Source organism: Anas platyrhynchos, chromosome 29, assembly GCF_047663525.1.
Source record: "Anas platyrhynchos isolate ZD024472 breed Pekin duck chromosome 29, IASCAAS_PekinDuck_T2T, whole genome shotgun sequence".
NCBI classification, from domain to species: Eukaryota; Metazoa; Chordata; class Aves; order Anseriformes; family Anatidae; genus Anas; species Anas platyrhynchos.
Window position 1 is genome coordinate 385,168 of NC_092615.1, and position 19,800 is coordinate 404,967.

A 19,800-nucleotide genomic window follows, 5' to 3' on the forward strand; every position below is an offset into this window, starting at 1 on the left:
TTTTGAGGCTCCCAGCTGCCTGCAGAGCGCAGCCCGTCCCCCACAAGGTCACCAGCCTCAGGTTTCAGCCATCCCCCCCCAGCCCTCGCTGCTGCTGAGCGGGCAGCTCTCTCCTCCACACGGGTGTGGAAGCTGACTGCTGGTCTCCACCGCCTCTGTGAGGCCAGGGAAAAAAGCAGCCGCTTCCCCCATCCTCAGACCCACGCCAGCCAGCACAGAGCTGCATGAAAACACACGCAGGGGGCTGACAAACCCTGCAGGTGCTGTACCTGCACCGCCCTAGGGCAGCGGGTACCCCCCGTGCACAGCTCTCTGCTCCCAGATCTCCTCTGCCCCCGGGATCTGACAAAGCCCCGGCCGGGGAGCTGCCAGCCCGCCCCAGGGCCCCGTGCCTCACCTCCAGATGATCTTGGTGCACGCCTGGCCCCGGCCCATGCACTCCAGCGCCGCCGCGTACGAGTCCAGGTTGGGGCGGAGGCCGGCGGACTCCAGCAGGGAGAGGACCCGGTTGAGGCGGTGCAGGCAGCCCTGGGGATGAGAAGGAGAGGAGGCTGTGGAAAACTGACACTGAATGCTGCCATCGCAGCTCCACGCCCCTGCTCCCTGTCCAGCCCAGCCCCGTGCGTGCTGCCCCGTGCTCTCCCCCCCCTCAGAGTCACCTCACCTCGCAGCCAGCGGGGGCCTCAGCCCAGCTCCACCCCTCGCAGAACCCAGTTCTCCCAAATTGAAATCACTGAGGGCAGCGTGACAAACAGAAATCAAAGTGCAACTACTGCTCCTACGAGCACGGAGCTCTTCCCCCCGAGCCAGCACAGCCCTCCCCTCAGCCTCTCGGAAAGCCCAGCACCACAGGGCCGAGCCCAGCCCGGGCAGCACCCCATGGCCCCACACCTTTCTTGCCCAGCTGCGCATCACGATGTTGTACGCGCCGATGGTCAGCAGCTTTCTCTTCATGGGGGAGCTGTGACACAGCAGCAGCAGCCTCTCAGCCTCCTCCGGCTGCTGCAAGCACAGGAGGCACTCTAGGTTAGACTGGATGGTCTGCTGCATGATCTTCTGGTGGTTGCTTTCTCTTTTCTCAGGCACGTTCGGGGCTTTCTCTGCTTTCACGTCCTGTTTCACTTCCACCACCTCAGGCTTGCTGCAGGCGCTGCTGGGGCCGGCGTGGCCCTGGCTCCACACAGCCACTTTGGTTTCCTTGGGGCTCTTCGTGGCCTTGGGTTTGGCTTTGGGCTTGGGCACTGCCTTGACCTTTACTTTGGCGTTGGGAACCGCCTTCACCTTTACTTTGGTGCTCGGAACTGCTTTCACCTTTACTTTGGCGTTGGCCTGGCCCACCAGAGTCATCTTGGAGGCCGCGATGGACAGCTTCCTCTCCACCTTGGCCTGCCGCACGTACATCTCCCTCTTCAGCTTCTCCACCCAGCTGCTGGGCTGGGCCGGGCTCGCGGCGCTCTGCCTGAGGGCTGGGGGCTCCTGCTGCCTGCCCATCCGCAGCGGTGCCAGCTCCGCTTTGCTCACCGTCACCTCGGGGCCGGGGGAGGCTTGGAGCTGCTTCACTCGGGCTTTCAGCACTGCAGGGAAACAGCCGGGGCAGAGGTGAAGCGCCACAAGGCGCAGCAAGGTGCTCGGAAAGGAGGGTACGGGGAAGAGGCACCACGCGAGGGCTTCTCCTCTCCCTGCCCCCCAGCCCTGCCCCAGCAGCGCGTTGCCCGGGGTCTCTCTGGGGTCCAGCTCCAAGCCGTGGCCTGTCCCAGGGTCAGGAGGAGCCAAAAAACGGCACCACGTGGAGCAAGGCAGCCGCTCACGCCCACCTAACCCTGACCTGCTGCTGGGCCGTTTCACTGGGCCTCCCCCCGAGGACCTCATGCCCTCAGCTCACCCGGGCAGAGCGCCCATAGCTGGAACTCTCTGCAGGGAGAGTTCTCCCCAGCCTGCAGGGCCCTCGGACGCCCTGTGAGGGGCTCTGCCACCACCCCCTAGGACCACCCTGCACATCACAGGGACTCGATGTGGGCTGGGGGGACCTCCAGGTACTGGGACAGGGCAGAACGTGCTCAGGAAAGCCAGCAGGTCTGTGGGAAGCCCACATCCTTCAGCAGGCTGTGAGCATTTCCAGTCCCAAATCTTTTCCTTATGGCTACACGGAACGGGAAGGCTCCTATAAAAGCTCCCAGGCCACCGAACGAGGGGCAGTGCTGCGGCTCCCCCCCATTTACCTTCCAGCAGCTCCGTCCTCTCACACACCACATTTTTCCTCGCCTTCTCCTTGGCGCTGACGGAGGAATAGGTCCTGAGGACGCTCCACGGGATCCCTGCGGCAGGAGGGAACGAAGGCGGGGAGTGAGAGGGGCCCTGCTCGGTGCGGGGGGGGGTGAGAGGGGCCCTGCTGCATGCAGTGGGGTGGGCACAGACCGGGGCCATCCCTAGCTCAGCCCAGGGGGTATCAGTGGCCTCAGAGGGACGGGGACAGGGGCTGGGGTAAGGGGCCGGGGCTGCCCCATGGCTGGGGGGGGGCAGGACCCCGGGGTCCCCTCCAGGACTCCAGGGACCCCCCCCCAAGACCCCAGAGCCACCCCCCAGGGACCCCCCCCCTGTCCCAGGACACCCCCCCAGCTCCAGCCCCGCCGCACAGCCGGGACCTGCCCCAAGGGGGGGGTCAGGCCCTGCACACCCCCTCCCCCCCACCCCGTGCGTGGGGGCGCGGCCCGAGGCCCCCCCCCCGGCCCCAGCACCCCGGGAACCCCTCGGCGCCGGCCCCTCGCCACACCCCCGCGCCCCCCCGGGTCCCGGTGCCGCCGCCGCCCGCTCACCGCCGCCCCGCAGCGGGCCCGGGCCCAGCAGCGCCGCCCGGAGCCGCAGCAGCGCCATGGAGCCGCGCTAGGCCGCCATGCTCCCCCCCCCCCCCCCCGCCCCCCGCCGCACCGCGCAGGCGCCGCGCGCAGCCCGCCGGGAGCTGGAGGCGGCGGTGGCGGTGCGGGAACTACAGCTCCCAGCGGGCAACGCGGCCGCGCCCCGCGCCCCCTGGCGGCCATTTAGGGGGGGTGATGAGCGGCCCGACGGGGCGGGAGCGGGGGCACGGAGCGGGGCCGGGGCCGGGGCCGGGAGCGGCCGGGACCGCGGGCACGAAGCGGGGCGGCCCCGCGGGGCTCGTCCACGGGGCAGCCCCGCGCCCACGGCCGCTCCGAGCCCCCCGAGGAGCCCGTCGGGGGCGCTGCGGGGGGAGCTGCGCGGCGCCTCCCGCCCCCACGGGGCCGCGGAGCCCAGAGCGGGGACCGGGACACGGCGGGGGGCGGCCTCGGGGAGCCCCGGCCCCGCTGCGGGGTGGGGAGGGCGGCGGGAGCGGGCAGAGGGGCGCCCGTCGGGGCACCCCCACCCCCACCCCGCGCGGATTTATGAATGGGAGGCCCCGCCCCTCGCCCCGCCCCCCGCCCCGCCCCGCCCCGCCCATTGGTGGCCGCGGCCCCGCCCCGCCCCTCCCCGCCGCCTCGCGCCGCTCTCGGCCGCCCGCCCGCCCCGTCGGGGCCGCTGCTCGCTGTCGCTGTCGCCGCCGCCGCCATGGCCCGGAGCCGCCGCCCGCCGCGCCGCGCCCCGCCATGAGGCGCGGGGGCCCCGCCGCCATCGCCGCCTGCCTCGCCGGGGCGCTCGCCGTGCTGGCGGGGCCGGGGCCGGGGCCGGGGCCGGGGGCGGGCAGCCCCCCGTGGGGCGGCCGGCGGCCCCCCCGCAGTTACGGCCACCTGGAGGGCGATGTGCGCTGCCGCCGGCTCTTCTCCGCCACCCGCTTCTTCCTGCGCATCGACGGCGGCGGCGGCGTGGAGGGGACGCGCTGCAGGGAGCGGCCGGGCAGTGAGTGCGGCGGGCAGGGACTCGGTGTGGGGCCGGGGCCGGGGCCGGGGCCGGGGCCGCCCCCTCCTCGCCGGCTCCCGGGGCCGTGCCCCAACGGCCGAGGGACGCGGGGCTCCGGCTTTGCCCCCCCGGCTCCGCGCGGCTCCAGCCCCCGTTTGCCGGCCCCGCCACGTCGAAGCGGGACCGGGGCCGCTCCTCGCCGGGGGTCCCGCGCCCCCCCGGCCCCCGAGGCGGGGCCGGAGCCAGGAGCCGCCGGGCGCCCCCGCGGTGCCAGGGGCGGGCGCTGCCGGGGCCGGGCAAAGGGCAGCGAGCGCGGCCGCGGGGGGGCTGCGGCTGCGGGGGGGCGGCGGGGCCGGACCCCGCCGGGAGGGGCCCCGGGCCCGGCCGTGTCCCGGCGGCTCTTCCAGCCGGGCGGCAGCCGCGGGTCGCGGTGCCCCGGGGGGCAGCGCGGGGTCCCCCGAGCCGCTGGGAGCCCTCAGGGCTTTGTGCAGCGAGGGTCAGCCCGAGGGGGCCCAGCGCTGCCAGCCTGGGCCAAGAGCGAGCCCCGAGCGTGGGGTCGTGCCCGGGGACAGCCCCCGGGTGGGGACCCGCTGGGCACGGCCGGCAGCCCCCCCTGGCACAGACGTGGCCGAGCGCTGGGGGCTTGCGGCGGCCTCCCCATGGAGGGGCCTGCGGGGGCCTCGTGGGGTCGGGCAGCGCGTCCGGGTGGGCACCAGGAGGGTGAATGGGGGGGGGTCTCGGCACGGCCCAGGCTGCTGCTGCCATCGGGAGGTGGGGAGGGGGCAGGGCCAGGCCTTCCCCTGGGGTTGGGGCTGGCACCGCGTCCCCTCCACCCCGCAGCCATCGGGGGCGGCCGTGGGGGGCTCCTGCAGGGGGACGCCCGGGCAGGGCAGCGGGGTGTGGGGAGGGCAGGATGGCGAGGACGGGAGCAGCATCCCCTGCCCCACGGCCGGGGGGATGTCGCCCACCCGGCGACCCCGCGCTGTGGTGTGAGGGGCTCAGCCCAGCCCGGCGGGGCCGGGGGAACCCTCCCGTGGTGCCCGAAGCCGCCGGGAGCCCCGTGCGGGCGCGCTGCCAGCACCCAGTGCCCCGACACGTTCCCTCGGCCGTGTGGCAATGGGGCCTGGCAGGTGGAGAGGCTCCAGGCTGTCGCACCGGGCTCGCTCTGGTTATCGGAGCCGCAGATAACCCGCGCCTGGGCTGGGCCGAGGCGCTGCTCCTCAGCCTCCCGGCAGCCACCGGACCAGCCCTGCCAGCGGCCGCTGGCTCCGGGCTCCCCCCTCCTCACACCCCATGACTGTCCCAGGCTCCCAGGCAGGGCTGGCCCCGACCCCACCGGGACCGAGGGTCCGGGAGCCGCCGCTGTGTCCCCGGGGTGCTGCCGGCCCCGCAGAGCTCGGCCCTGGGTGCCCCGCGCCCCTCGGACCCTTGAAGCCCACCCGGAGCCAGGCGCCCTCCCGGGTACCCGCAGAGCGGTCCCCAGCTGGGCAGAGCGGCGTGGGGCTATTTTTAGAGGAGTAAAAGTCTCTGTTATAAATAGCAGCAGCTCCAGACGGCGATAAACTGAGATGGATTTGCAGGCGTTTGCCCAGCCCGTCCCCACGGCTGCTGCTCGTTAATGGCTCCGCTGGGCCGGGACGCGCTGAACCGCCCCGCGCGGGTCCTGGCTGCTGCTGGAGCCCCCTGCGGGGTGGCTGGGCTGAAAATCCCCCTCCCAGGTGTGCCCCCAAAGGTGCTGAGCTCTCAGGAGCACTCACACCGTCCTGGTGCCACATCCAGCCCCGTCCACTCCCAGCAATGGCAGGATTGGTCCCGTGGGGGCTCCAGCGGTGCTCAGCACACTGGGGGTGGGGGGGGAGGACCCCCAAAAGACCCTGCCAGAGGCTGCTCTGTGCGTGCCGTGAGCCAGCCAAAGCCTCTGCGCATCCTCCAGCCCCGTCCAGCCTCCGTGGGGCTCCCCGGGTAGAGCAGGGATGGGGATGGGGCCGGGCCGGCTGCTCTCTCGCTGGCCTGGAAGCCGAATCCCCAGAGTCTCCGTGGGTGCTCTGGGTGTTTCCACCATAAAACCCGCCTGGTCTGACCGCATGCCTTTCCCATTAGCGGCCCCGATGGGGATCTGCGGGCTGGGCGCACGCTCCAATGCCTGGGCTGGAGCCGGGCCCTGCTGCGGGCTCAGTGCCTGGGTTCACCCCCTCCGTGCAGCGTCCGTCCCACGGCCCCCAGCCCCAATCCCCACTGGTGCCAGCCAGGCGAGCGGCACCGGTGCCCATGGGGAGCACCGGCCCAGCCGCACTCTGGTGCCTGCAGCCCCCTGCCCTGGCACGGAGCCTTTGTGCACCCCTCCAGCACCATCCAGCTGTGCCCACTGCCTCCCCCCAGACCCCCACCCGCCGCTACCCTACACCCTTCGCCCCCTCCAGGGCCCTGCTGGCCCCGGTGGGATGGTCGGGCTGAGAGTGGGGTCGGGTCCCTGGGGCACCACAGCGTGTGTTGGGCAGAGGCACAGCTGCCAGTTTGGGGAGAATAAACACGAGGTGGGCGCGGGTCAAAGGCTGACCGCTTGTTCAGGCAAGCGGAGCCTTGGCTCGGTGTCGCTCCAGCTCCGCTCCCGGGGGCAGCTGGGCCAAGGGAGGGCAGGAATAAAGACCAAACCCTCCCCAGGTCATGGCTTTCCCCCTCCTGCTCCTGACTCAGGCTGCAGCCCTTGCTCCCCACTGTCCCTCTGTGGGGAAGGCATCCCTCCATCCCTCCCTCCCTCCATCCCTCTGTCCACGTGTCTGTCTGTCCGTCCGGTGAGGCTCGGCGGTGCTGTCCCTTGCTGGTGGCACTCGGTGGGCAGAGCCATGGCACTGGGGAAGGGCCCCTTGGGGAGGTCGCCCACCTCACTGCGGTGCTTCGCTGTCCCGCAGGCATCGTCGAGATCCGGTCGGTGCGTGTCGGCGTCGTGGCCATCCGGGCGGTGCACACCGGCTTCTACCTGGCCATGAACAAGCAGGGGCGGCTCTACGGGTCGGTAGGTCGGGTGCTGCCACGGGGGCCGGGGGCGCAGGGCAGAGCTGGAATGGTGGGACCGGCACCTGCCGGGAGTGGGCTCCTGGTTCCCCGTGCCCGGGACGCTCCCCGCAGGGATGGTGCCCCCGGAGCCGCTCTGCCCCACGGGGAGCCCAGGCTCCTGCGCCTGCCCTGCTCTCGGGGCTCCAGCCCGTGCCGGAGCGGGGCGAGGACCCAGGACTGCAGAGCGCAGCCCCCGCTCACCCCCTTCCCTCCCCTGCCAGAAGGAGTTCAGCCCCAACTGCAAGTTCAAGGAGCGCATCGAGGAGAACGGCTACAACACCTACGCGTCGCTGCGCTGGCGGCACCGGGGCCGCCCCATGTTCCTCTCGCTCAATAGCAAGGGCAGGCCGCAGCGAGGGGGCCAGACGCGCCGGCAGCACCTCTCCACGCACTTCCTCCCCATGCTCATCAGCTGAGCCTGGCTCCCAGACAGTCCTGTGGAAAAAAAAAGGGAAAAATAGGGTTATTTTATAAGTGTAAATATCTTTTTTTTTTTTTTTGCTATTTATTGTTTTATTTTTTAAACGCATGGTGGACGATGGACATGGACACGAAAGCTCCGGGCTGAAAGCTGTGTGGGGATGTGGCCGTGCAGGGACGCGGCCGTCCCCGGTGTCCCATGGAGGCAGAGCCGCACACCGGGGCTGGGGCACGCGCCCACCGCGGGCAGGGGCTGCTGACGTCCCCCCCACCCCGAGCAGCCACCACCAGCCCTGGGGCTGGGACGTCCTGGGGCTGTGTTTGGTTTGTGGCCAAGCACCCGTGGAAATTAAAGCTGTGTTTGTGGCACACAAAGGGGCTGAGTCGTGGAGGTTTGGTGCCGGGGGTGGCTCCGTGGGGGTGGCCGCGGGCCCTTTCTGAGCGGCTGCAGCCCCGAGCAGCTGCCCTGGGGCAGGAGCCGCGGCCACCAGCGGCCTCCCCGCTCCTCGCCCACCCACGCCCTGCCTTGAGCGTGCGGGCGGAGGCGCACCCAGCCCAAAACCTCACCCATCGGAAAAAAAGAGTGATTGTTGTTCCAGCGACACAAAGGACGGAGCTGGAAAAAGCAGCCGAGGAAGGGGGGAGCCGCGCATCCCGGCCTCGCGCTGGGCAAAGGCGCCGGTGGGAGCGCGACCTCCTGCAGGAGCCACACGGCTGCACCCGTGCCCGGCAGCCCCCCACTGCCGCCCGGCCCCGGCGCTGCTCCGCGGCCTCCCGGAGGGCAGGGATGGAGCCAGGCGCCGGGGAGGTGGCGCCGAGCACAGGCACCTGCCCCGAGGGGAGCAGGGCCAGAAATAGCCCCGCTGCGCAGCGTGGTCACTTCGTCACGTCAACGTGGCAGCGCTGAGCGACGGCCGAGCGAAAACCACCAAACTCGTTCCATTTCTCACCGAACCAGCTCCCGGAGTCGGTGGCAGGAGGGGATGGCCCCTGCAGTAGCCCCGTCGGGACCACGGGGGGCACCGGCCCCAGGCCAGCAGCCCCCAGCTGGGGCAGGCAGCAGGAGCCGCAGCCCCCAGGAGTGCTGCACACACCCAAAACCCACCCCGAGCCTTTTAACACGGGTACAAACCACACGTGGAGCTGCCAGGGGGCTGCAGGAGCATCCCCCGACCCCAGGACCCTCCTGCCATCGCCACCCCAAGCCCAGGATCCCAGGGGCAGAAGCTCCTGGCTCGAGCTCTGGCCCCCAACGTCCCAGTCCTGAAATAAACCCTGGCCCTGGAGGCAGCACCTGCTGAGCGGCCCCGGGTGAGCTGGGGAAGCCGACACCAAACCCTTCCGGGACGGTCGCTCGACAAATCGCTCCGGGTGATTGAAGGTGGGATGTTTTCCCCAGCAAAGCTGCCGTTTATTGTGAAATGGTTCAAGAGGTGCCGAACGCCTTCCCCTTGCTGTGGGGAGGTCACGGCCCTGCTTGGGAAGCTCGCAGCAGGGTGGGGAGCGCTTCCAGGGCCAGCACCTTCCCTGGACACCCTCAGCCTGCTCACAGGGCACCACCCACGCAGCCAAAGCCTGGGGAAGATGCAGGGAACCTCGGGGCCAGGGATGCTCAACCCTCCTGCCCCGGGCAAGGGCAGGTAACGGAGGCCCCGCGGAGCTTGGCTGCCTCCTGCCCGATCCCCCCCAGCCCCATCCCAGCCCCCTGCCAGCAGCAGGGCAGCACCCGCCAGTGCCCGCGGGGTGCTCGGCTCCTCCTTCATTCCTCATCCCTCTTCCTGCTGCACCGCGGCCACATCCGAGCTCCTGCTCCTGAGTCACCGGAGACACAAACACTGCAAGAGCCGCGGCCCAGCCCCAGGACGGCGAGGCCACCGGGTCACTGTGCCAGCGGGGAGCTGCAGGGCACCAGGGGCAGGAGGCACCACACAAGGCAGGGCAGGGCAGGGCAGCCCTCGGCAAAACCAAGCCCAGGTCTTGCAGAGCTCATCCCAGCAACAGCTGGGCACAGCGGGAGGGTGCAGGGCCAGGGAAGGGGTGGGAAAAACAGGAGCACAGCGCTGCCAAGCCTCCTGCCACACGGAGCACACAACGCTCCCACAAACAGCAGGGACAGGGAGCCCCACAAGGCAGAAGAGGAGGCATCAGCCACATGCTGCCTGCTCGCTCCTCCTGCCAGCACCGTGCAGCGAGGAGCCAGCCCTGCCCACGATCCGGGCTCCTCAGAGCTGGCAGCGCAAAGCTGCGGTTCCAGAGCAGGAAGGAAACCAGAGCCCCTTGGGGAGAGCTCCAGGGGGAGCCAGGTTTTTGTCCCTTTTCCCCCACCCCCCCCAGCCCAGCGGAGCAGGGGTTGCAGCAGGGAGGTCGCTGCCCACGCCGCTCACGTTCTCATTCTCCAGCCTCCAGCTCTGTCACAGAAACTGTGAAACACCCGGGTATTTGTCTCTCTCCTTTTTTAATCAGCTGTATTTTAAGTAACTTTGAAATACATTTTCCTCCAAAATCTTGGTTTTCCTATCTACTATTTGATCACAATGAGATTTGTCTGGTCCTCGCTCTGACGGGCACCCAGTCCTGGTGTCAACACAGTGGAAAAGTCCATCGAGCCGAGAGAAGGACTGCAACAGGGAGAAGATGTAAAAAATACAAAACACCAGGCAAGGATGCTTTCAGCTGCAATCCTGCGGCCAGCTGCCCCCTGACCCAGGGCCTGGCAGTGCCCGGAGGGGTGCTGGCCACATTGGAGCCTGGTGCCTGGAGCCCCCAGCACGCCGGGAGGGCTGGGACAAGCCCAGGCTGCCCCTGGGTGAGAGGGGAGGGCTCAGCACAGCAGTCTCCAGAGAGCTTACCCTGTAGTTTTCCTCAAATCATGCATAAGGTCTCGTTGAGCTGAAACGTCCATTTATTTAAACAGCAGTAATAATTTAAAATTATAAAAACCCTTTCAGTGTTGAGTATCAGAAGGGCAAGGTTATAAAGAAAAATAAATGGGACTCGAGCCGGGGAAAGGGAAGGATAATGGGGTCTGTTTCAAGAGTTCATTTTTTCAGTGACAACTATTGCCCTCCCCAGCTGGAGATCCTGGGAGGGAGGCAGTGTCGTTACGCTTTCATTTTAAAGACTTCAATCTCCAAAGCAGAAGAGAGAGTATCCAAGGGGAGGAGGAGGAGCAAAAGAAAGAAAGAAAGAAATCTCAAATTCAGAATCTGACAAACAACCTTTCCATTCAGAATTGCAACCGCTAGCTCAGCACCTTGGGTTTCCACCTGTGGGGCACAGCAGCCTTTCACTGCAACGGCTTTAAGTCCACGCAGCAAATGGATGCATTTTATTACCAGACAGAGCTCTTCCCCCCCAGCACAGAACTCGAGGCTTCTCATCTCTGAAGGACCCAGAGTCTCCGCGTCTTCAGAACTCAAAAGGGAATTCTGGGGGTGCTGCTTCCCCCTCGCTACCCTCCCCTTGCTCTGCTCTGGAAGCCCCTTTTGTTGCTTACGTAGGCTGGGGAGGGAGGAAGGACAATGGACAGGGCCCCAGGGACAGAGGTATGGATTAAGATTCATGAGTTGTTCGATGAGTTTTCGTTACTTGGTGAGCTGGAGGAAGAGGAGGAAGAGGAGGAGGAGAAGTTCATTCCTGTGAGTCCTGGAGGGTTCGTGGCAGTGTTTTGTCCACTTAAGCTTTTCCGGCACACAGGACACGTGTCATGCTTTGGAGAGCAGACAAAAAACAAGAAATATGGGAAATATGGTTAGAAACACGCTACAGGAGTGGCACTCAAGGGAAGGGCTAGGGTGACACCCCTCCCTCTGGTGAAAGGCTGCTTAGGCCTCATCACGGAGGTGTGGAAATGTTCACAGAGCAGTACCACCAGAAAACCCCCAACTGCTGCAAAACCCACGAGATCCACGTGGAAGGCACCAACCTGTTCCAGCCAAGGGACTATACAGCTGTTGTGGAAGAGGTGATTGCAAGGTAACTGTCGGACGTTTTCCCCAACTGTATAGTCTTCTTTACACACGGGACACTCTAACCCAGAATCTGCATCAAGGGGAAGCAGAACACAGCTAAGCAATAAAGGAGGGAACAACAACTGAAGCTCCCCCTCAGGATCCCATCACCACCTCCCTTCCCACCCATTTAGCTCTTGTGCTTCTGCCCCCACTGCTGCTTCATCCCGGGAGGGGAACTTGTTGCTTTGCAGGTCCTACCAGCAACACTCCAGCTTCCGCTGCTCTGTTTCCCTCTTCAACCTACTACGTACAAGCCATATTTAACGAGCAGAGCATGTACACGTGCACACACTCGTACCAAAGCACGTGGTGCTCGATTCGTGCCTGCCTGCCTGATAAATAAGCTCTCACCCAGCACGCCTGGCAGAGCTGGCAGCACACGCCAGCACAGAGCCACAGCCCGGCCCAGCAGTGCGCACGTGCTTGCTCATCTCTATCTGCACTCAACTTTTCAGAGCAGTTTCCCTCCCCAGGGCAAATCCATCCAGTCTACGCTGCTCTTCACTTTGTGTGAGTAGAGCAGAGCAACGTCAGCTTTCACCCCTCTTTGAAACATTTTAGACCTTGAAGGCACTGGCAGACAAAATTAAAATCACACAAAAGCGTTGAACAGAATTTTCACAGACCTCTTGGTGAGCAATTCCCTGGAGGAGACATACACACCTACGTGCTCCTGTGTGATCTGTATGGTGGGGAGGGCCTGGATCTTTTCTTTGTCTGCTGGCGGCGGTCCAGTGTTTTCAAACTGATTTAGTAACTGAAAAAACAATGGGCCATACAGGGCAGAAAGATGTGAGCTCAGCAGCACACAGAATCTGCTCGTTTACCAAGCAGAGGCACTTGAGCCCAGCACCCCCCGCACCGTGGGCCTTGTTTCCCACGCCTGCACCTCCAGTGGTTGCTCCCCTGCTTCACAGCAGGTGCTGACAATTCTGCAGCACCACCCAAGAGCACTGCAGACCCCGTGACAACGCTACTTTTACCTGTGTGATAATTGCATCCAAGCCATTAGCACCCCAGGCGTAGTCCATTGGATTTGAATGCAAGACTCCCCTTTAAGAATAAGAACAGAGTTAAATTCAGGGGGGAATAGGAACAGCGTCAGAAAGAAGAGCCCATCTTTAACTCACCAGGGACCAAGTCCTAGGTTTGGTATTGTTGTTGGTGCAATGATGCCATTGACCAGCTGCTGAATGATCCTGAAAGACAAGAAAACCAGGATTAAAAAAGAATTAACGTCTGCCAGCTCCCAGCCTGGAAATCTGACACGGAAAGAGCAGCTGGATGCTGCTGCATCGTCAGAGGGAATAGAAGGAAGAATGGAATACCCTGCAGGAACTGCATCTTACAAACAGACACCTGTGAAAGGCGGTCACAGCGCACGGCTGTGCCCAGAGCAGACTTCAAGAGACCGTTCCTCAAATGGAGGAGGACGGGATGCAGCCCACCTGGCAGCCGGCCCAGCAGCGAGGAGCAGAGCCCCCTCCCCAGGCCCCTCGCTCACCCTTCCAGTGTGGGGACGCCCTCGTGCCTGCCAGCGGCACGCCGTGCGGCGAGGCGAGCGCGGGGCTGCCTCGCGCCGTATCGATGCCGGGACTGGTGCTCTCGCTCCCTCCGGTTCTCAGAGTCCCGGTTGTCTTCTGGCTGCACGTTGGACCCGAACGGAATCTCAAAGCCGTCATCGAAAATCCCGAAGGCGAACTGGCCGTAGCCCTGCGGCAAGGTGAATAAGTGCTGATCCACGTTCTAGGGGGAGAGAATTCAGGAGCGGATTGTAACGGGAACAGGAACAGCTCGGTTTGCACTGCTGGCATCTCCTCAGCCTCCCAACAAAGCCTGATCTCTTCAGATCAGCTCACGAGCCTCGGCTGATCCAGGTGCACACTCAGAAATAGCTTAGTGAGGCACAGCCTGAAACTACACCGAGTGGTTTGGGTTGGAAGGGACCCTAAATCATTTAATTCCAACCCCGACACGGGCCGGGGCACCCACCCCTAGACAGCTCCACATGACCCTAAGAAATAAAGACAGCCCCCCCGCTTCCTCGGTAGCTGCTGTGTGTGGCTGCTGCCTTTTGAGCCGAGGCCACTGCACAGCAACACCCCCAGACAGCTCCCCAGCTCCCAGCTCAGCCCCCTCACAACGAGGATAAGCTACAAGGGACGGTCCTATTAAAAACACAGCAAAACGCCACGTGCAGCCATTCCAGCAGCATGGGGATGCCTTTAACGCCTCCTCTCCCAGATCTGATCACAATCCAGGAACATTTAAACAATATGCTAACAAAGACGTGCTTCAATTCAGTAGCAAGAGGGCTTCGGAAGAGACAGGAAGGACTCACCTCAAAAGGATGCCTGCTCTGGTCGCTGGTTGATGTAGAGGAGCTGGTCTCATTGTCGGTGTTTCTGAGAAGAACAAAGAGTGCTGGTAAGCAGCAGAAGGGAGCTGTGCAGAGATCGTCCCAGCAGAGGGGATCAAGGGACATGAGTTTGACGTGCTGAGCAGAGGCACAGCTGCTCGGTGCACAGAAAGCCAGAGCTGAAAGGGACCTCCGAGGGCCGTTCCCTGCCCTTCTGCCCCATGGCAGGAGCAGCTCCAGCCCAGACAGGCAGCAGCCTGCCTCAGCTGCTCGTTTTCTAGTTGTCCCTATCCATTCTCATTTTGCCCCCATGCAGCCCTCAGTTCCTCGTGCCCTCATCTGTCTCTCCCAACACTTTCAGGTTCCAATTCCGTGAAGCCACAGAGAAGCGACCAGAGCACGATGCCAAGCAAAGATTCCCTGCACAACCCACCTCAAACACGTCAGCTACCCCTCTGGGACACAACCCTCAGCACCACGACCCAAACATGCTTAAACCTAATCTCGAATCCAAGGAACTTCTCTGCTGCAGCAGCATGTGACTGAATGGGACGGGCCAGGAGGAAGTCTCCTAATGCCATCAGGCTTCTGCTTTTGGAGAGCTGCAGGAGCATTTGCTGCGCAGTGTCCAGGTCTCCATTTTGGCATTGTAGGTAACAAAACCCAAGGTTTGGAGATTAAGAGCCTCTCCCCAAGGTCACGGCAAACGGGCAGCACAGGTAGGGTCTGCCAGGACTGATTTTCCAGCTCTCGGGTTGGCATAGGCAAACCAAAGGTCACCTTGTCAGCACAGAGACCTCCACTGGTGCACAGCAGCGCTGCCCAGCTCTAAGAGCAGTCGGGAGGCAGCGAGATGTGTCTGACACACGCCCCAGGCAGGGAACCGTGGCACCGAGCGCGTGCCAACCCGTGCTGCTCCCAGCTGAGGTCCCGCAAGCATTTGAGGCACGAGGACACCTCTCCCACCCTCGCCCACTCTGACAGTGCCGGGGAGCAGCCCCGCTGCAGAGTCAGCAGCAAGACACGTGGACGCAGATCTCAGCTGCCTCGGTGCAGAGTCCAAAGGCTTAGCCAAAACACGCTGCCACCGGTGCTTTCAGCTGAGTTCCACGCGCTCTCTCCCTTCTGCAGGTGGTTGAAATCTCCTCTGGGATGGTCTGAGCAGAGCAGTTCAGCTGGGAGGGACCCTCAGAGATCACCAAGTCAGGGCTAACTGAATGCTAACGCACACGAGGGCATTGTCCAAACGCCTCTCGAGCGCCGACAGGCACGGGGCCACCAAGCACCTCTCCAGGAAACCTGTTCCAGTGCCAACCCACCCTCCCAGTACAGAAATGTTCCCTAACGTCCAGTCCGACCCTCCCCTGTGCAGCTCGGTGCCCTTCCTGCTGCTCATCAGTGGCCGGGGAGCAGAGACCGGTGCCTCCCCTGCTCAGGGAGCTACAGAAAGCAACGAGGTCGCCTCCGGGCCTCCTTTTCACATGTGCCACGAGGAAAGCCTCTCTAACGCCTTTTCTTGTTGTTTTAAATCACCACGTTCACCCCCAGTCTCTGCCAGCACTGACACTCAGCACCAGCTGATCTGCCTATACAAATTACTTGCTGCACTCCCGTGGTGACAGGCCACAAACTGGCCAGAGGAAAAAAAAAAAAAGGTAGTAAGTGGCATTGCCTTTTACCTAGGAAGAGGAAAAGCACAAAACAGGTTGGGATCACCCCTGCAAAGGCCTGTGTGAGCAGCACGTTACCTTGGCTCTTCAGGAAGCTCTTCAATGAACCCAGATTCACACCGTGGGCAGATGTAGTCCTGCGGGAGAAGAAACAGAGTGAGAAAAGCAAGTGGGTGAAGAGCCACGAGGAGCCCTGGAAGAGCAGAGCCCTGCAGCCCACAGCCCCGGCCCCACGCCACGGGCAGAGCCCCTGTGCCAGCCCCCGGGAGCCAGGCAGCTCCCTGAGAGCTGCGACACCTTCAGCAGCACGCTCCCTGCCATCAGAGCCAGCAAGACGAGCCACGCTGCAACGCCATGGCCACGTGGGCAGGGGAACCGCTCCTGCTGCAAGCAGGCAGCCAGCCCTGAGCTCAGGAAACCTCTTCCATCAGCCTCACGGCAGCGTAAAGGGAGATCGATTCCCCACGCTGTACCTGCTAGAAGGGGAACTCTGCCCCAGTGAAGATAATTCAGAGCAACTCGGCGCAGACAGCAGCATTCCCCTCACCGTCTGGCTGTGTACTACTGCAGCCAGCCTCAAACCCCATTTCCCTTTATTTTAAGGGGAAAAGCGAAATTTATTTTAAAGGGAAACGCCCAGCCAGCACAGACAGAGCAGTTATTGTACAAAACCCATTAGCAGGTCTGTCACCAACACAGCTCAGCGCGGGCAGCACGCAGGGCTGGCAGAGCCAAAACGCCCCCCCAGCTGCTGATGTTTGCCTCCCCCAGGCTCACAAGGCAGATCGCTAAGCCTGACCCTGCCTGGGGGTCGGGATTAAAAAGGTTTGGGTGATCCTGACGGACCCGCAGCACACACAAGGCACCAGGGAATGTCCCATGTGGTGCTGGCTGAAGTGAAAGCAAAACCTCCGGCACTCCCAAGAGGGGAACTCAGCGCCGGGCTGCAGACAGCTGCGGGCTCGGGGGGGCAACCCCACGTCCCCAGGGGGACGAACTGCCCTCAGGAGAGGCCAAGGAGGGAGCTGTGCTGTGGGCTAATTACCACAGCATCGGCATCCTTGTGGGCTAATTACCAGGACATCATGGCTGGGGAAGGACTGCAGGAACGCTGCAGCTGATGGCCTCAGGGGCTCCCAGCAGCCACACGAGGGGCATTCAGCCAGGCACAAAGCCCCAGCCTCCTGCTCCCACGCTCCTCACAGAACGCCAGCGCCGCCCTTGTGCCTTAACGCTGAGCAGAGCGGGTGTGGGAACAACCAGCCTGTGTCCTCGGGAGCTCCCCACGTGTCCCCCCCGATGCCGGGGTCAGCAGCGAGAAGCCCAGAGCAGGGGAGGAAACCCCAGCTGGCAGCACGAGGCCGTCAGCACGTCGGGGCGGCAGCAGCAACGCCTCGGCTCCGCTGAGTCACCGGAGGAAGCCCCGGGTCCTGCGCTACGCCCGGCCTCGCCACACCTCTGGGGCAGCTGCCGCGGGCAGGGGGCTCCGTGCGAGGGCCGGGACCCCCGGGTGACAGGGCCGGGACCCCCGGGTGACAGGGCCGGGACCCCCGGGTGACAGGGCCGGGACCCCCGGGTGACAGGGCCGGGACCCCCGGGTGACAGGGCCAACCTGGGAGTGGAGGAGGCCAGGACCTGCTGAGGGTAACCCCAGCCCCGTTCACCCCTTTAGGATCACACTGAGCCGAGTCGGTGGATTCCCAGAGAGGGGAGGGCGAGCAGCGAGCCCCGCGGCCCGATAAGCCCCAGGCACCGTGGGAGGAGCCGATAAGGGCACACAGAGAGCGGCAGCACCAGCGGTGCCCTCGGAGCTGCTCCCGGCTGCCCGGGAGATAAGGGCCCGGCGGGCAGCGAGCAGCTGCAAGGCCTCCAGAGGGACCCGCAGGGGCTGCGACTCCCCCTGTGGGGCCGAGCCCTCCAGGCTGGCGGCTGTGAACCCAGCAGGGGGGTGGGATTCACACAACGCTGGGCGTCAGCAACGCCCCTGCCCCATCCCGAGCCTCCCCTAAGCTGCCGGCAGGGCACAGCCCCCGGGCAGCTCACGGGAACTGGGAGCGGTTCCCCCGGCCTCGGGCACGGCCCCATCCCCTTCCCTTCTCACCGGGACGTTACCGCGCCGGGCACGTTCAGGAGCGGGCAGGGGTCACCCCCCCGCCCCCCGCCCTCTGAGGGCAGCCCGGGCTTTTCCCCTTTTTCCCCTTTCCCCCCAGCTCCAGCCGCCGGGATCAGCAGGGTCCCGGGGGGGGGGGCGGGGGGGGGCACACGGCGCGGCCGCTGCGCCTCAGCCGCCCCCAGCTCTCGCTCGGCCGCCGGGAAGTGAAACCGAGCGCACCCGGGGCCCGGCCCCGCTCCGCCGGGGGGGCCTGAACCGGGCGGGTCCCGTGCCCCAGCGGAGCCCCCCCGGCCCCCAGCCCCCAGCCCCCAGCCCCCAGCCCGGCCCCGCAGCGGCCCCAGCGCGGCGCAGGGAGCGGGGCCGGGCCGCGGGGCGGCCTCTGAGGCTTCGCGACGAGTGCGCGGGGCCGGGACAGCGGCGGCGGGGCCCGGGCGGGATCCCCCAGGCGGCGGGGCCCCGAGACCGCCCTGAGACCCCCCCAGGACCCCCCCGAGACCCCCCCAGGATCCCCCCGGAACCCCCCCGGGGGCCGCAGCGCCCAGGGCCCGGCCCGGCCCGCACCGGGGCCGCGCAACCGCCGGGGGGAGCCGGGCCCGGCCGCCCCCAGCCCCCGCCCCGGCGCCCTCCCGGTCCCTTCCCGGTCCCCCCGCCCGGCCCCGGTCCCGGCCGCGCTCACGGGCAGGCGCGGGGCGATCTCCGCGGCGCAGCAGTGGCAGAAGAAGCGGCCGGGCTGCGGGGACGCCTCCGCCATCTTCCCACCCCCCCGCGCCGCCCCGCCCCGCCCCGCCCGGCGACGCGCGGCCGAGGGGACGGCGGCCGGGAGGGGACAAAAAGGGGCGGGGGCGGAACGCGGGGGGGGCGGAGGGGCTGGGGGCGGGGCCAAGTGCTTGGGGCGGGGCCGGGGCCGCGTTCTCGTTCCCGTGCCCGTCCCGGTCCCGTCCCCGTTCCCCATCCCCGTCCTTGTCCCCGTCCCCGGTCCCCTCCCGTTCCCGTTCCCGTCCCGTCCCCGTTCATTTCCCCCCCCCCGGCCCCGCGCCCCGCTCCCCCAAAAACCCCCCGGAGGGGGCGGGGGGCTCCGGTCCCCCCCGGACATAACCCGGCCCCCCCCGCCCCGCCCCCCACGCGTGCACGCTGCAGCCGGCAGGGGGCTCCCGGGGCCGGGGCGGGCACCGGGGGGGGGCTCCCGGCGGCACCGGGCCCGGCCGGGGCTGCGCTGCCGCCGGGGGGGGGCGCGGCGGCGGGGCGGGAGCGGCGGCGGGGGGGGTGCGGGGTGAGGATGTGGGGAGGGGGTGCGGGGCTCTGCAGGCACGTCCCGTGGCCGCCCCCCCCCCCCCCAACACCGGAGGGGAGGCGCCCACCCATGCCGGGGCCGTGCCCCCCGCTCCTTGCGCGCCCCCCCCCCAGACCCCAGCCCCTGCCCCGGGGCCGCGCCGAGCCCCTCCCGAGAGCAGCCCCGGCCCCGGGAGCCCAACGTGCGCCCAGGGAGGGGGGCCCGGGGGGGGGGGGGCGCACCCCGGGGCTGAGGTTTTGGAGCCGGCCGTGCCCCCCCCCCACTGCCCCCGGGGGCGCCCGGCTCCGGTCGGGATTTGGGGATTTGAGTCACCCCGCGGAGATTTTCCCACGGCGCTGCAGGAGGCGGCAGCGGCCCCCACCCCACAGCCCTGCCGGGGGGGGGGGGGGTGACACCGCCCCAATTCACGGCGAGTCAGCGCCACGCACGGCCCCGGCCCCGGGCACGCGGAGCAGCCGCCCCGCTCCGGGACGGGGGGAGGCCGAGGGCAGCGAAAAACATCGTGGGGCCATGGTCTGAGGGGGTGGGGGGGGGTGGATGGGGTGGGGTGGGAGGCACATGGGGCTATGCGGAGGGGGCAGGGGGACGCGTGCCCCTCTGTGACCCCAGCCCAGGGATTTGGATTCCCGGGAGCCTGTGCATGCATTGACCCCGCAGCGAGACCCCTGGGTGTTGGGGAGCGGGGGCGCACGGCGTGGGGCTGGCGGCCCCCCCTGCGAGCGGGGTCAGCACGGGGCCCGGCGGGAGCTGCAGCCTGGGCATCACGGGAAAGGCAAAGAGAGCGGTGCTGCTCCCGGGATCGGAGCAGGAGGAGGAGGAGGAGGAGGAGGAGGAGGAGGGCTGGTGTTCACATTGGAGCCGGCCCAGGCAGCGGTGCCCTGTGCCCAGGCGCACGGTGCCCGCCGGCCCCGGGGCAGGGAGCGCGGTCCCAGCGGGGTTAGGCAGGGCCGGGGCCACCCGCTGCCATCGCAGCGCCCGGCCGTGGGTGTTGGCGATGAGCTCACCGCCCGAGACGTTACTTAATGCCGGCGGTG

General features: G+C 66.6%; 3 protein-coding genes across 10 annotated transcripts in view; 1 reads left to right on the plus strand and 2 right to left on the minus strand.

Moving 5' to 3' along the window:
• Nucleotides 1-2,931, minus strand: part of POLRMT (RNA polymerase mitochondrial) — a 24,006-nt gene extending 21,075 nt beyond the window's left edge. For all 4 annotated transcript variants that reach the window (XR_005261297.2, XM_072029193.1, XM_038169142.2 and 1 more), the window contains exons 1-4: nucleotides 2,814-2,931; nucleotides 2,220-2,315; nucleotides 892-1,574; nucleotides 398-528 (exon numbers count right to left, since the gene is read on the minus strand). Coding sequence is in view for 3 of the 4 variants with exons in the window: in XM_072029193.1 (XP_071885294.1) it covers nucleotides 398-528; nucleotides 892-1,574; nucleotides 2,220-2,315; nucleotides 2,814-2,871 (968 nt within the window). In the remaining variant the exon portion in view is untranslated. The remainder of the gene's footprint in view (nucleotides 1-397; nucleotides 529-891; nucleotides 1,575-2,219; nucleotides 2,316-2,813) is intronic.
• On the plus strand, nucleotides 2,876-7,381 carry FGF22 (fibroblast growth factor 22). Of its 4 annotated transcripts, none has more exons than XM_038169147.2 (3): nucleotides 2,876-3,846; nucleotides 6,756-6,855; nucleotides 7,122-7,381. In XM_038169147.2, the coding sequence occupies exons 1-3, from the start codon at nucleotides 2,891-2,893 to the stop codon at nucleotides 7,314-7,316; spliced, it is 1,251 nt and encodes a 416-aa protein (XP_038025075.2). In that variant the 5' UTR covers nucleotides 2,876-2,890; the 3' UTR covers nucleotides 7,317-7,381. The 4 variants fall into 4 exon arrangements, with proteins under 4 accessions (XP_038025075.2, XP_038025076.2, XP_027328145.1 ...); XM_038169148.2 differs by having other exon boundaries at nucleotides 7,125-7,381; XM_027472344.3 differs by having other exon boundaries at nucleotides 3,597-3,846; nucleotides 6,756-6,859.
• Nucleotides 7,382-10,204: 2,823 nt separating this feature from the next.
• RNF126 (ring finger protein 126) lies at nucleotides 10,205-18,310 on the minus strand. 2 transcript variants are annotated; one of them, XM_027472541.3, is made up of 9 exons: nucleotides 18,152-18,310; nucleotides 15,441-15,499; nucleotides 13,675-13,738; nucleotides 12,838-13,046; nucleotides 12,464-12,532; nucleotides 12,317-12,386; nucleotides 11,997-12,090; nucleotides 11,246-11,361; nucleotides 10,205-11,029 (listed from the first exon to the last, which is right to left on the minus strand). In XM_027472541.3, the coding sequence occupies exons 1-9, from the start codon at nucleotides 18,224-18,226 to the stop codon at nucleotides 10,880-10,882; spliced, it is 906 nt and encodes a 301-aa protein (XP_027328342.1). In that variant the 5' UTR covers nucleotides 18,227-18,310; the 3' UTR covers nucleotides 10,205-10,879. The 2 variants fall into 2 exon arrangements, with proteins under 2 accessions (XP_027328342.1, XP_027328341.1); XM_027472540.3 differs by having other exon boundaries at nucleotides 12,838-13,079; nucleotides 18,152-18,309.
• Between the last annotated feature and the right edge of the window lie 1,490 nt (nucleotides 18,311-19,800).

Coding starts and splice junctions, on each gene's coding strand:
- RNF126 (XM_027472540.3), bottom strand. CDS start 18,226: ATGGCGGAGGCGTCCCCGCAGCCCGGCCGCTTCTTCTGCCACTGCTGC. Junction 15,500..18,151: donor AGATCGCCCCGCGCCTGCCC/GTGAGCGCGGCC, acceptor CTTCTCCCGCAG/GACTACATCTGCCCACGGTG. Junction 13,080..13,674: donor AGAGCAGGCATCCTTTTGAG/GTGAGTCCTTCC, acceptor CTCTCCCCCTAG/AACGTGGATCAGCACTTATT.
- FGF22 (XM_038169147.2), top strand. CDS start 2,891: ATGCTCCCCCCCCCCCCCCCCGCCCCCCGCCGCACCGCGCAGGCGCCG. Junction 3,847..6,755: donor CTGCAGGGAGCGGCCGGGCA/GTGAGTGCGGCG, acceptor GCTGTCCCGCAG/GCATCGTCGAGATCCGGTCG. Junction 6,856..7,121: donor AAGCAGGGGCGGCTCTACGG/GTCGGTAGGTCG, acceptor CTCCCCTGCCAG/AAGGAGTTCAGCCCCAACTG.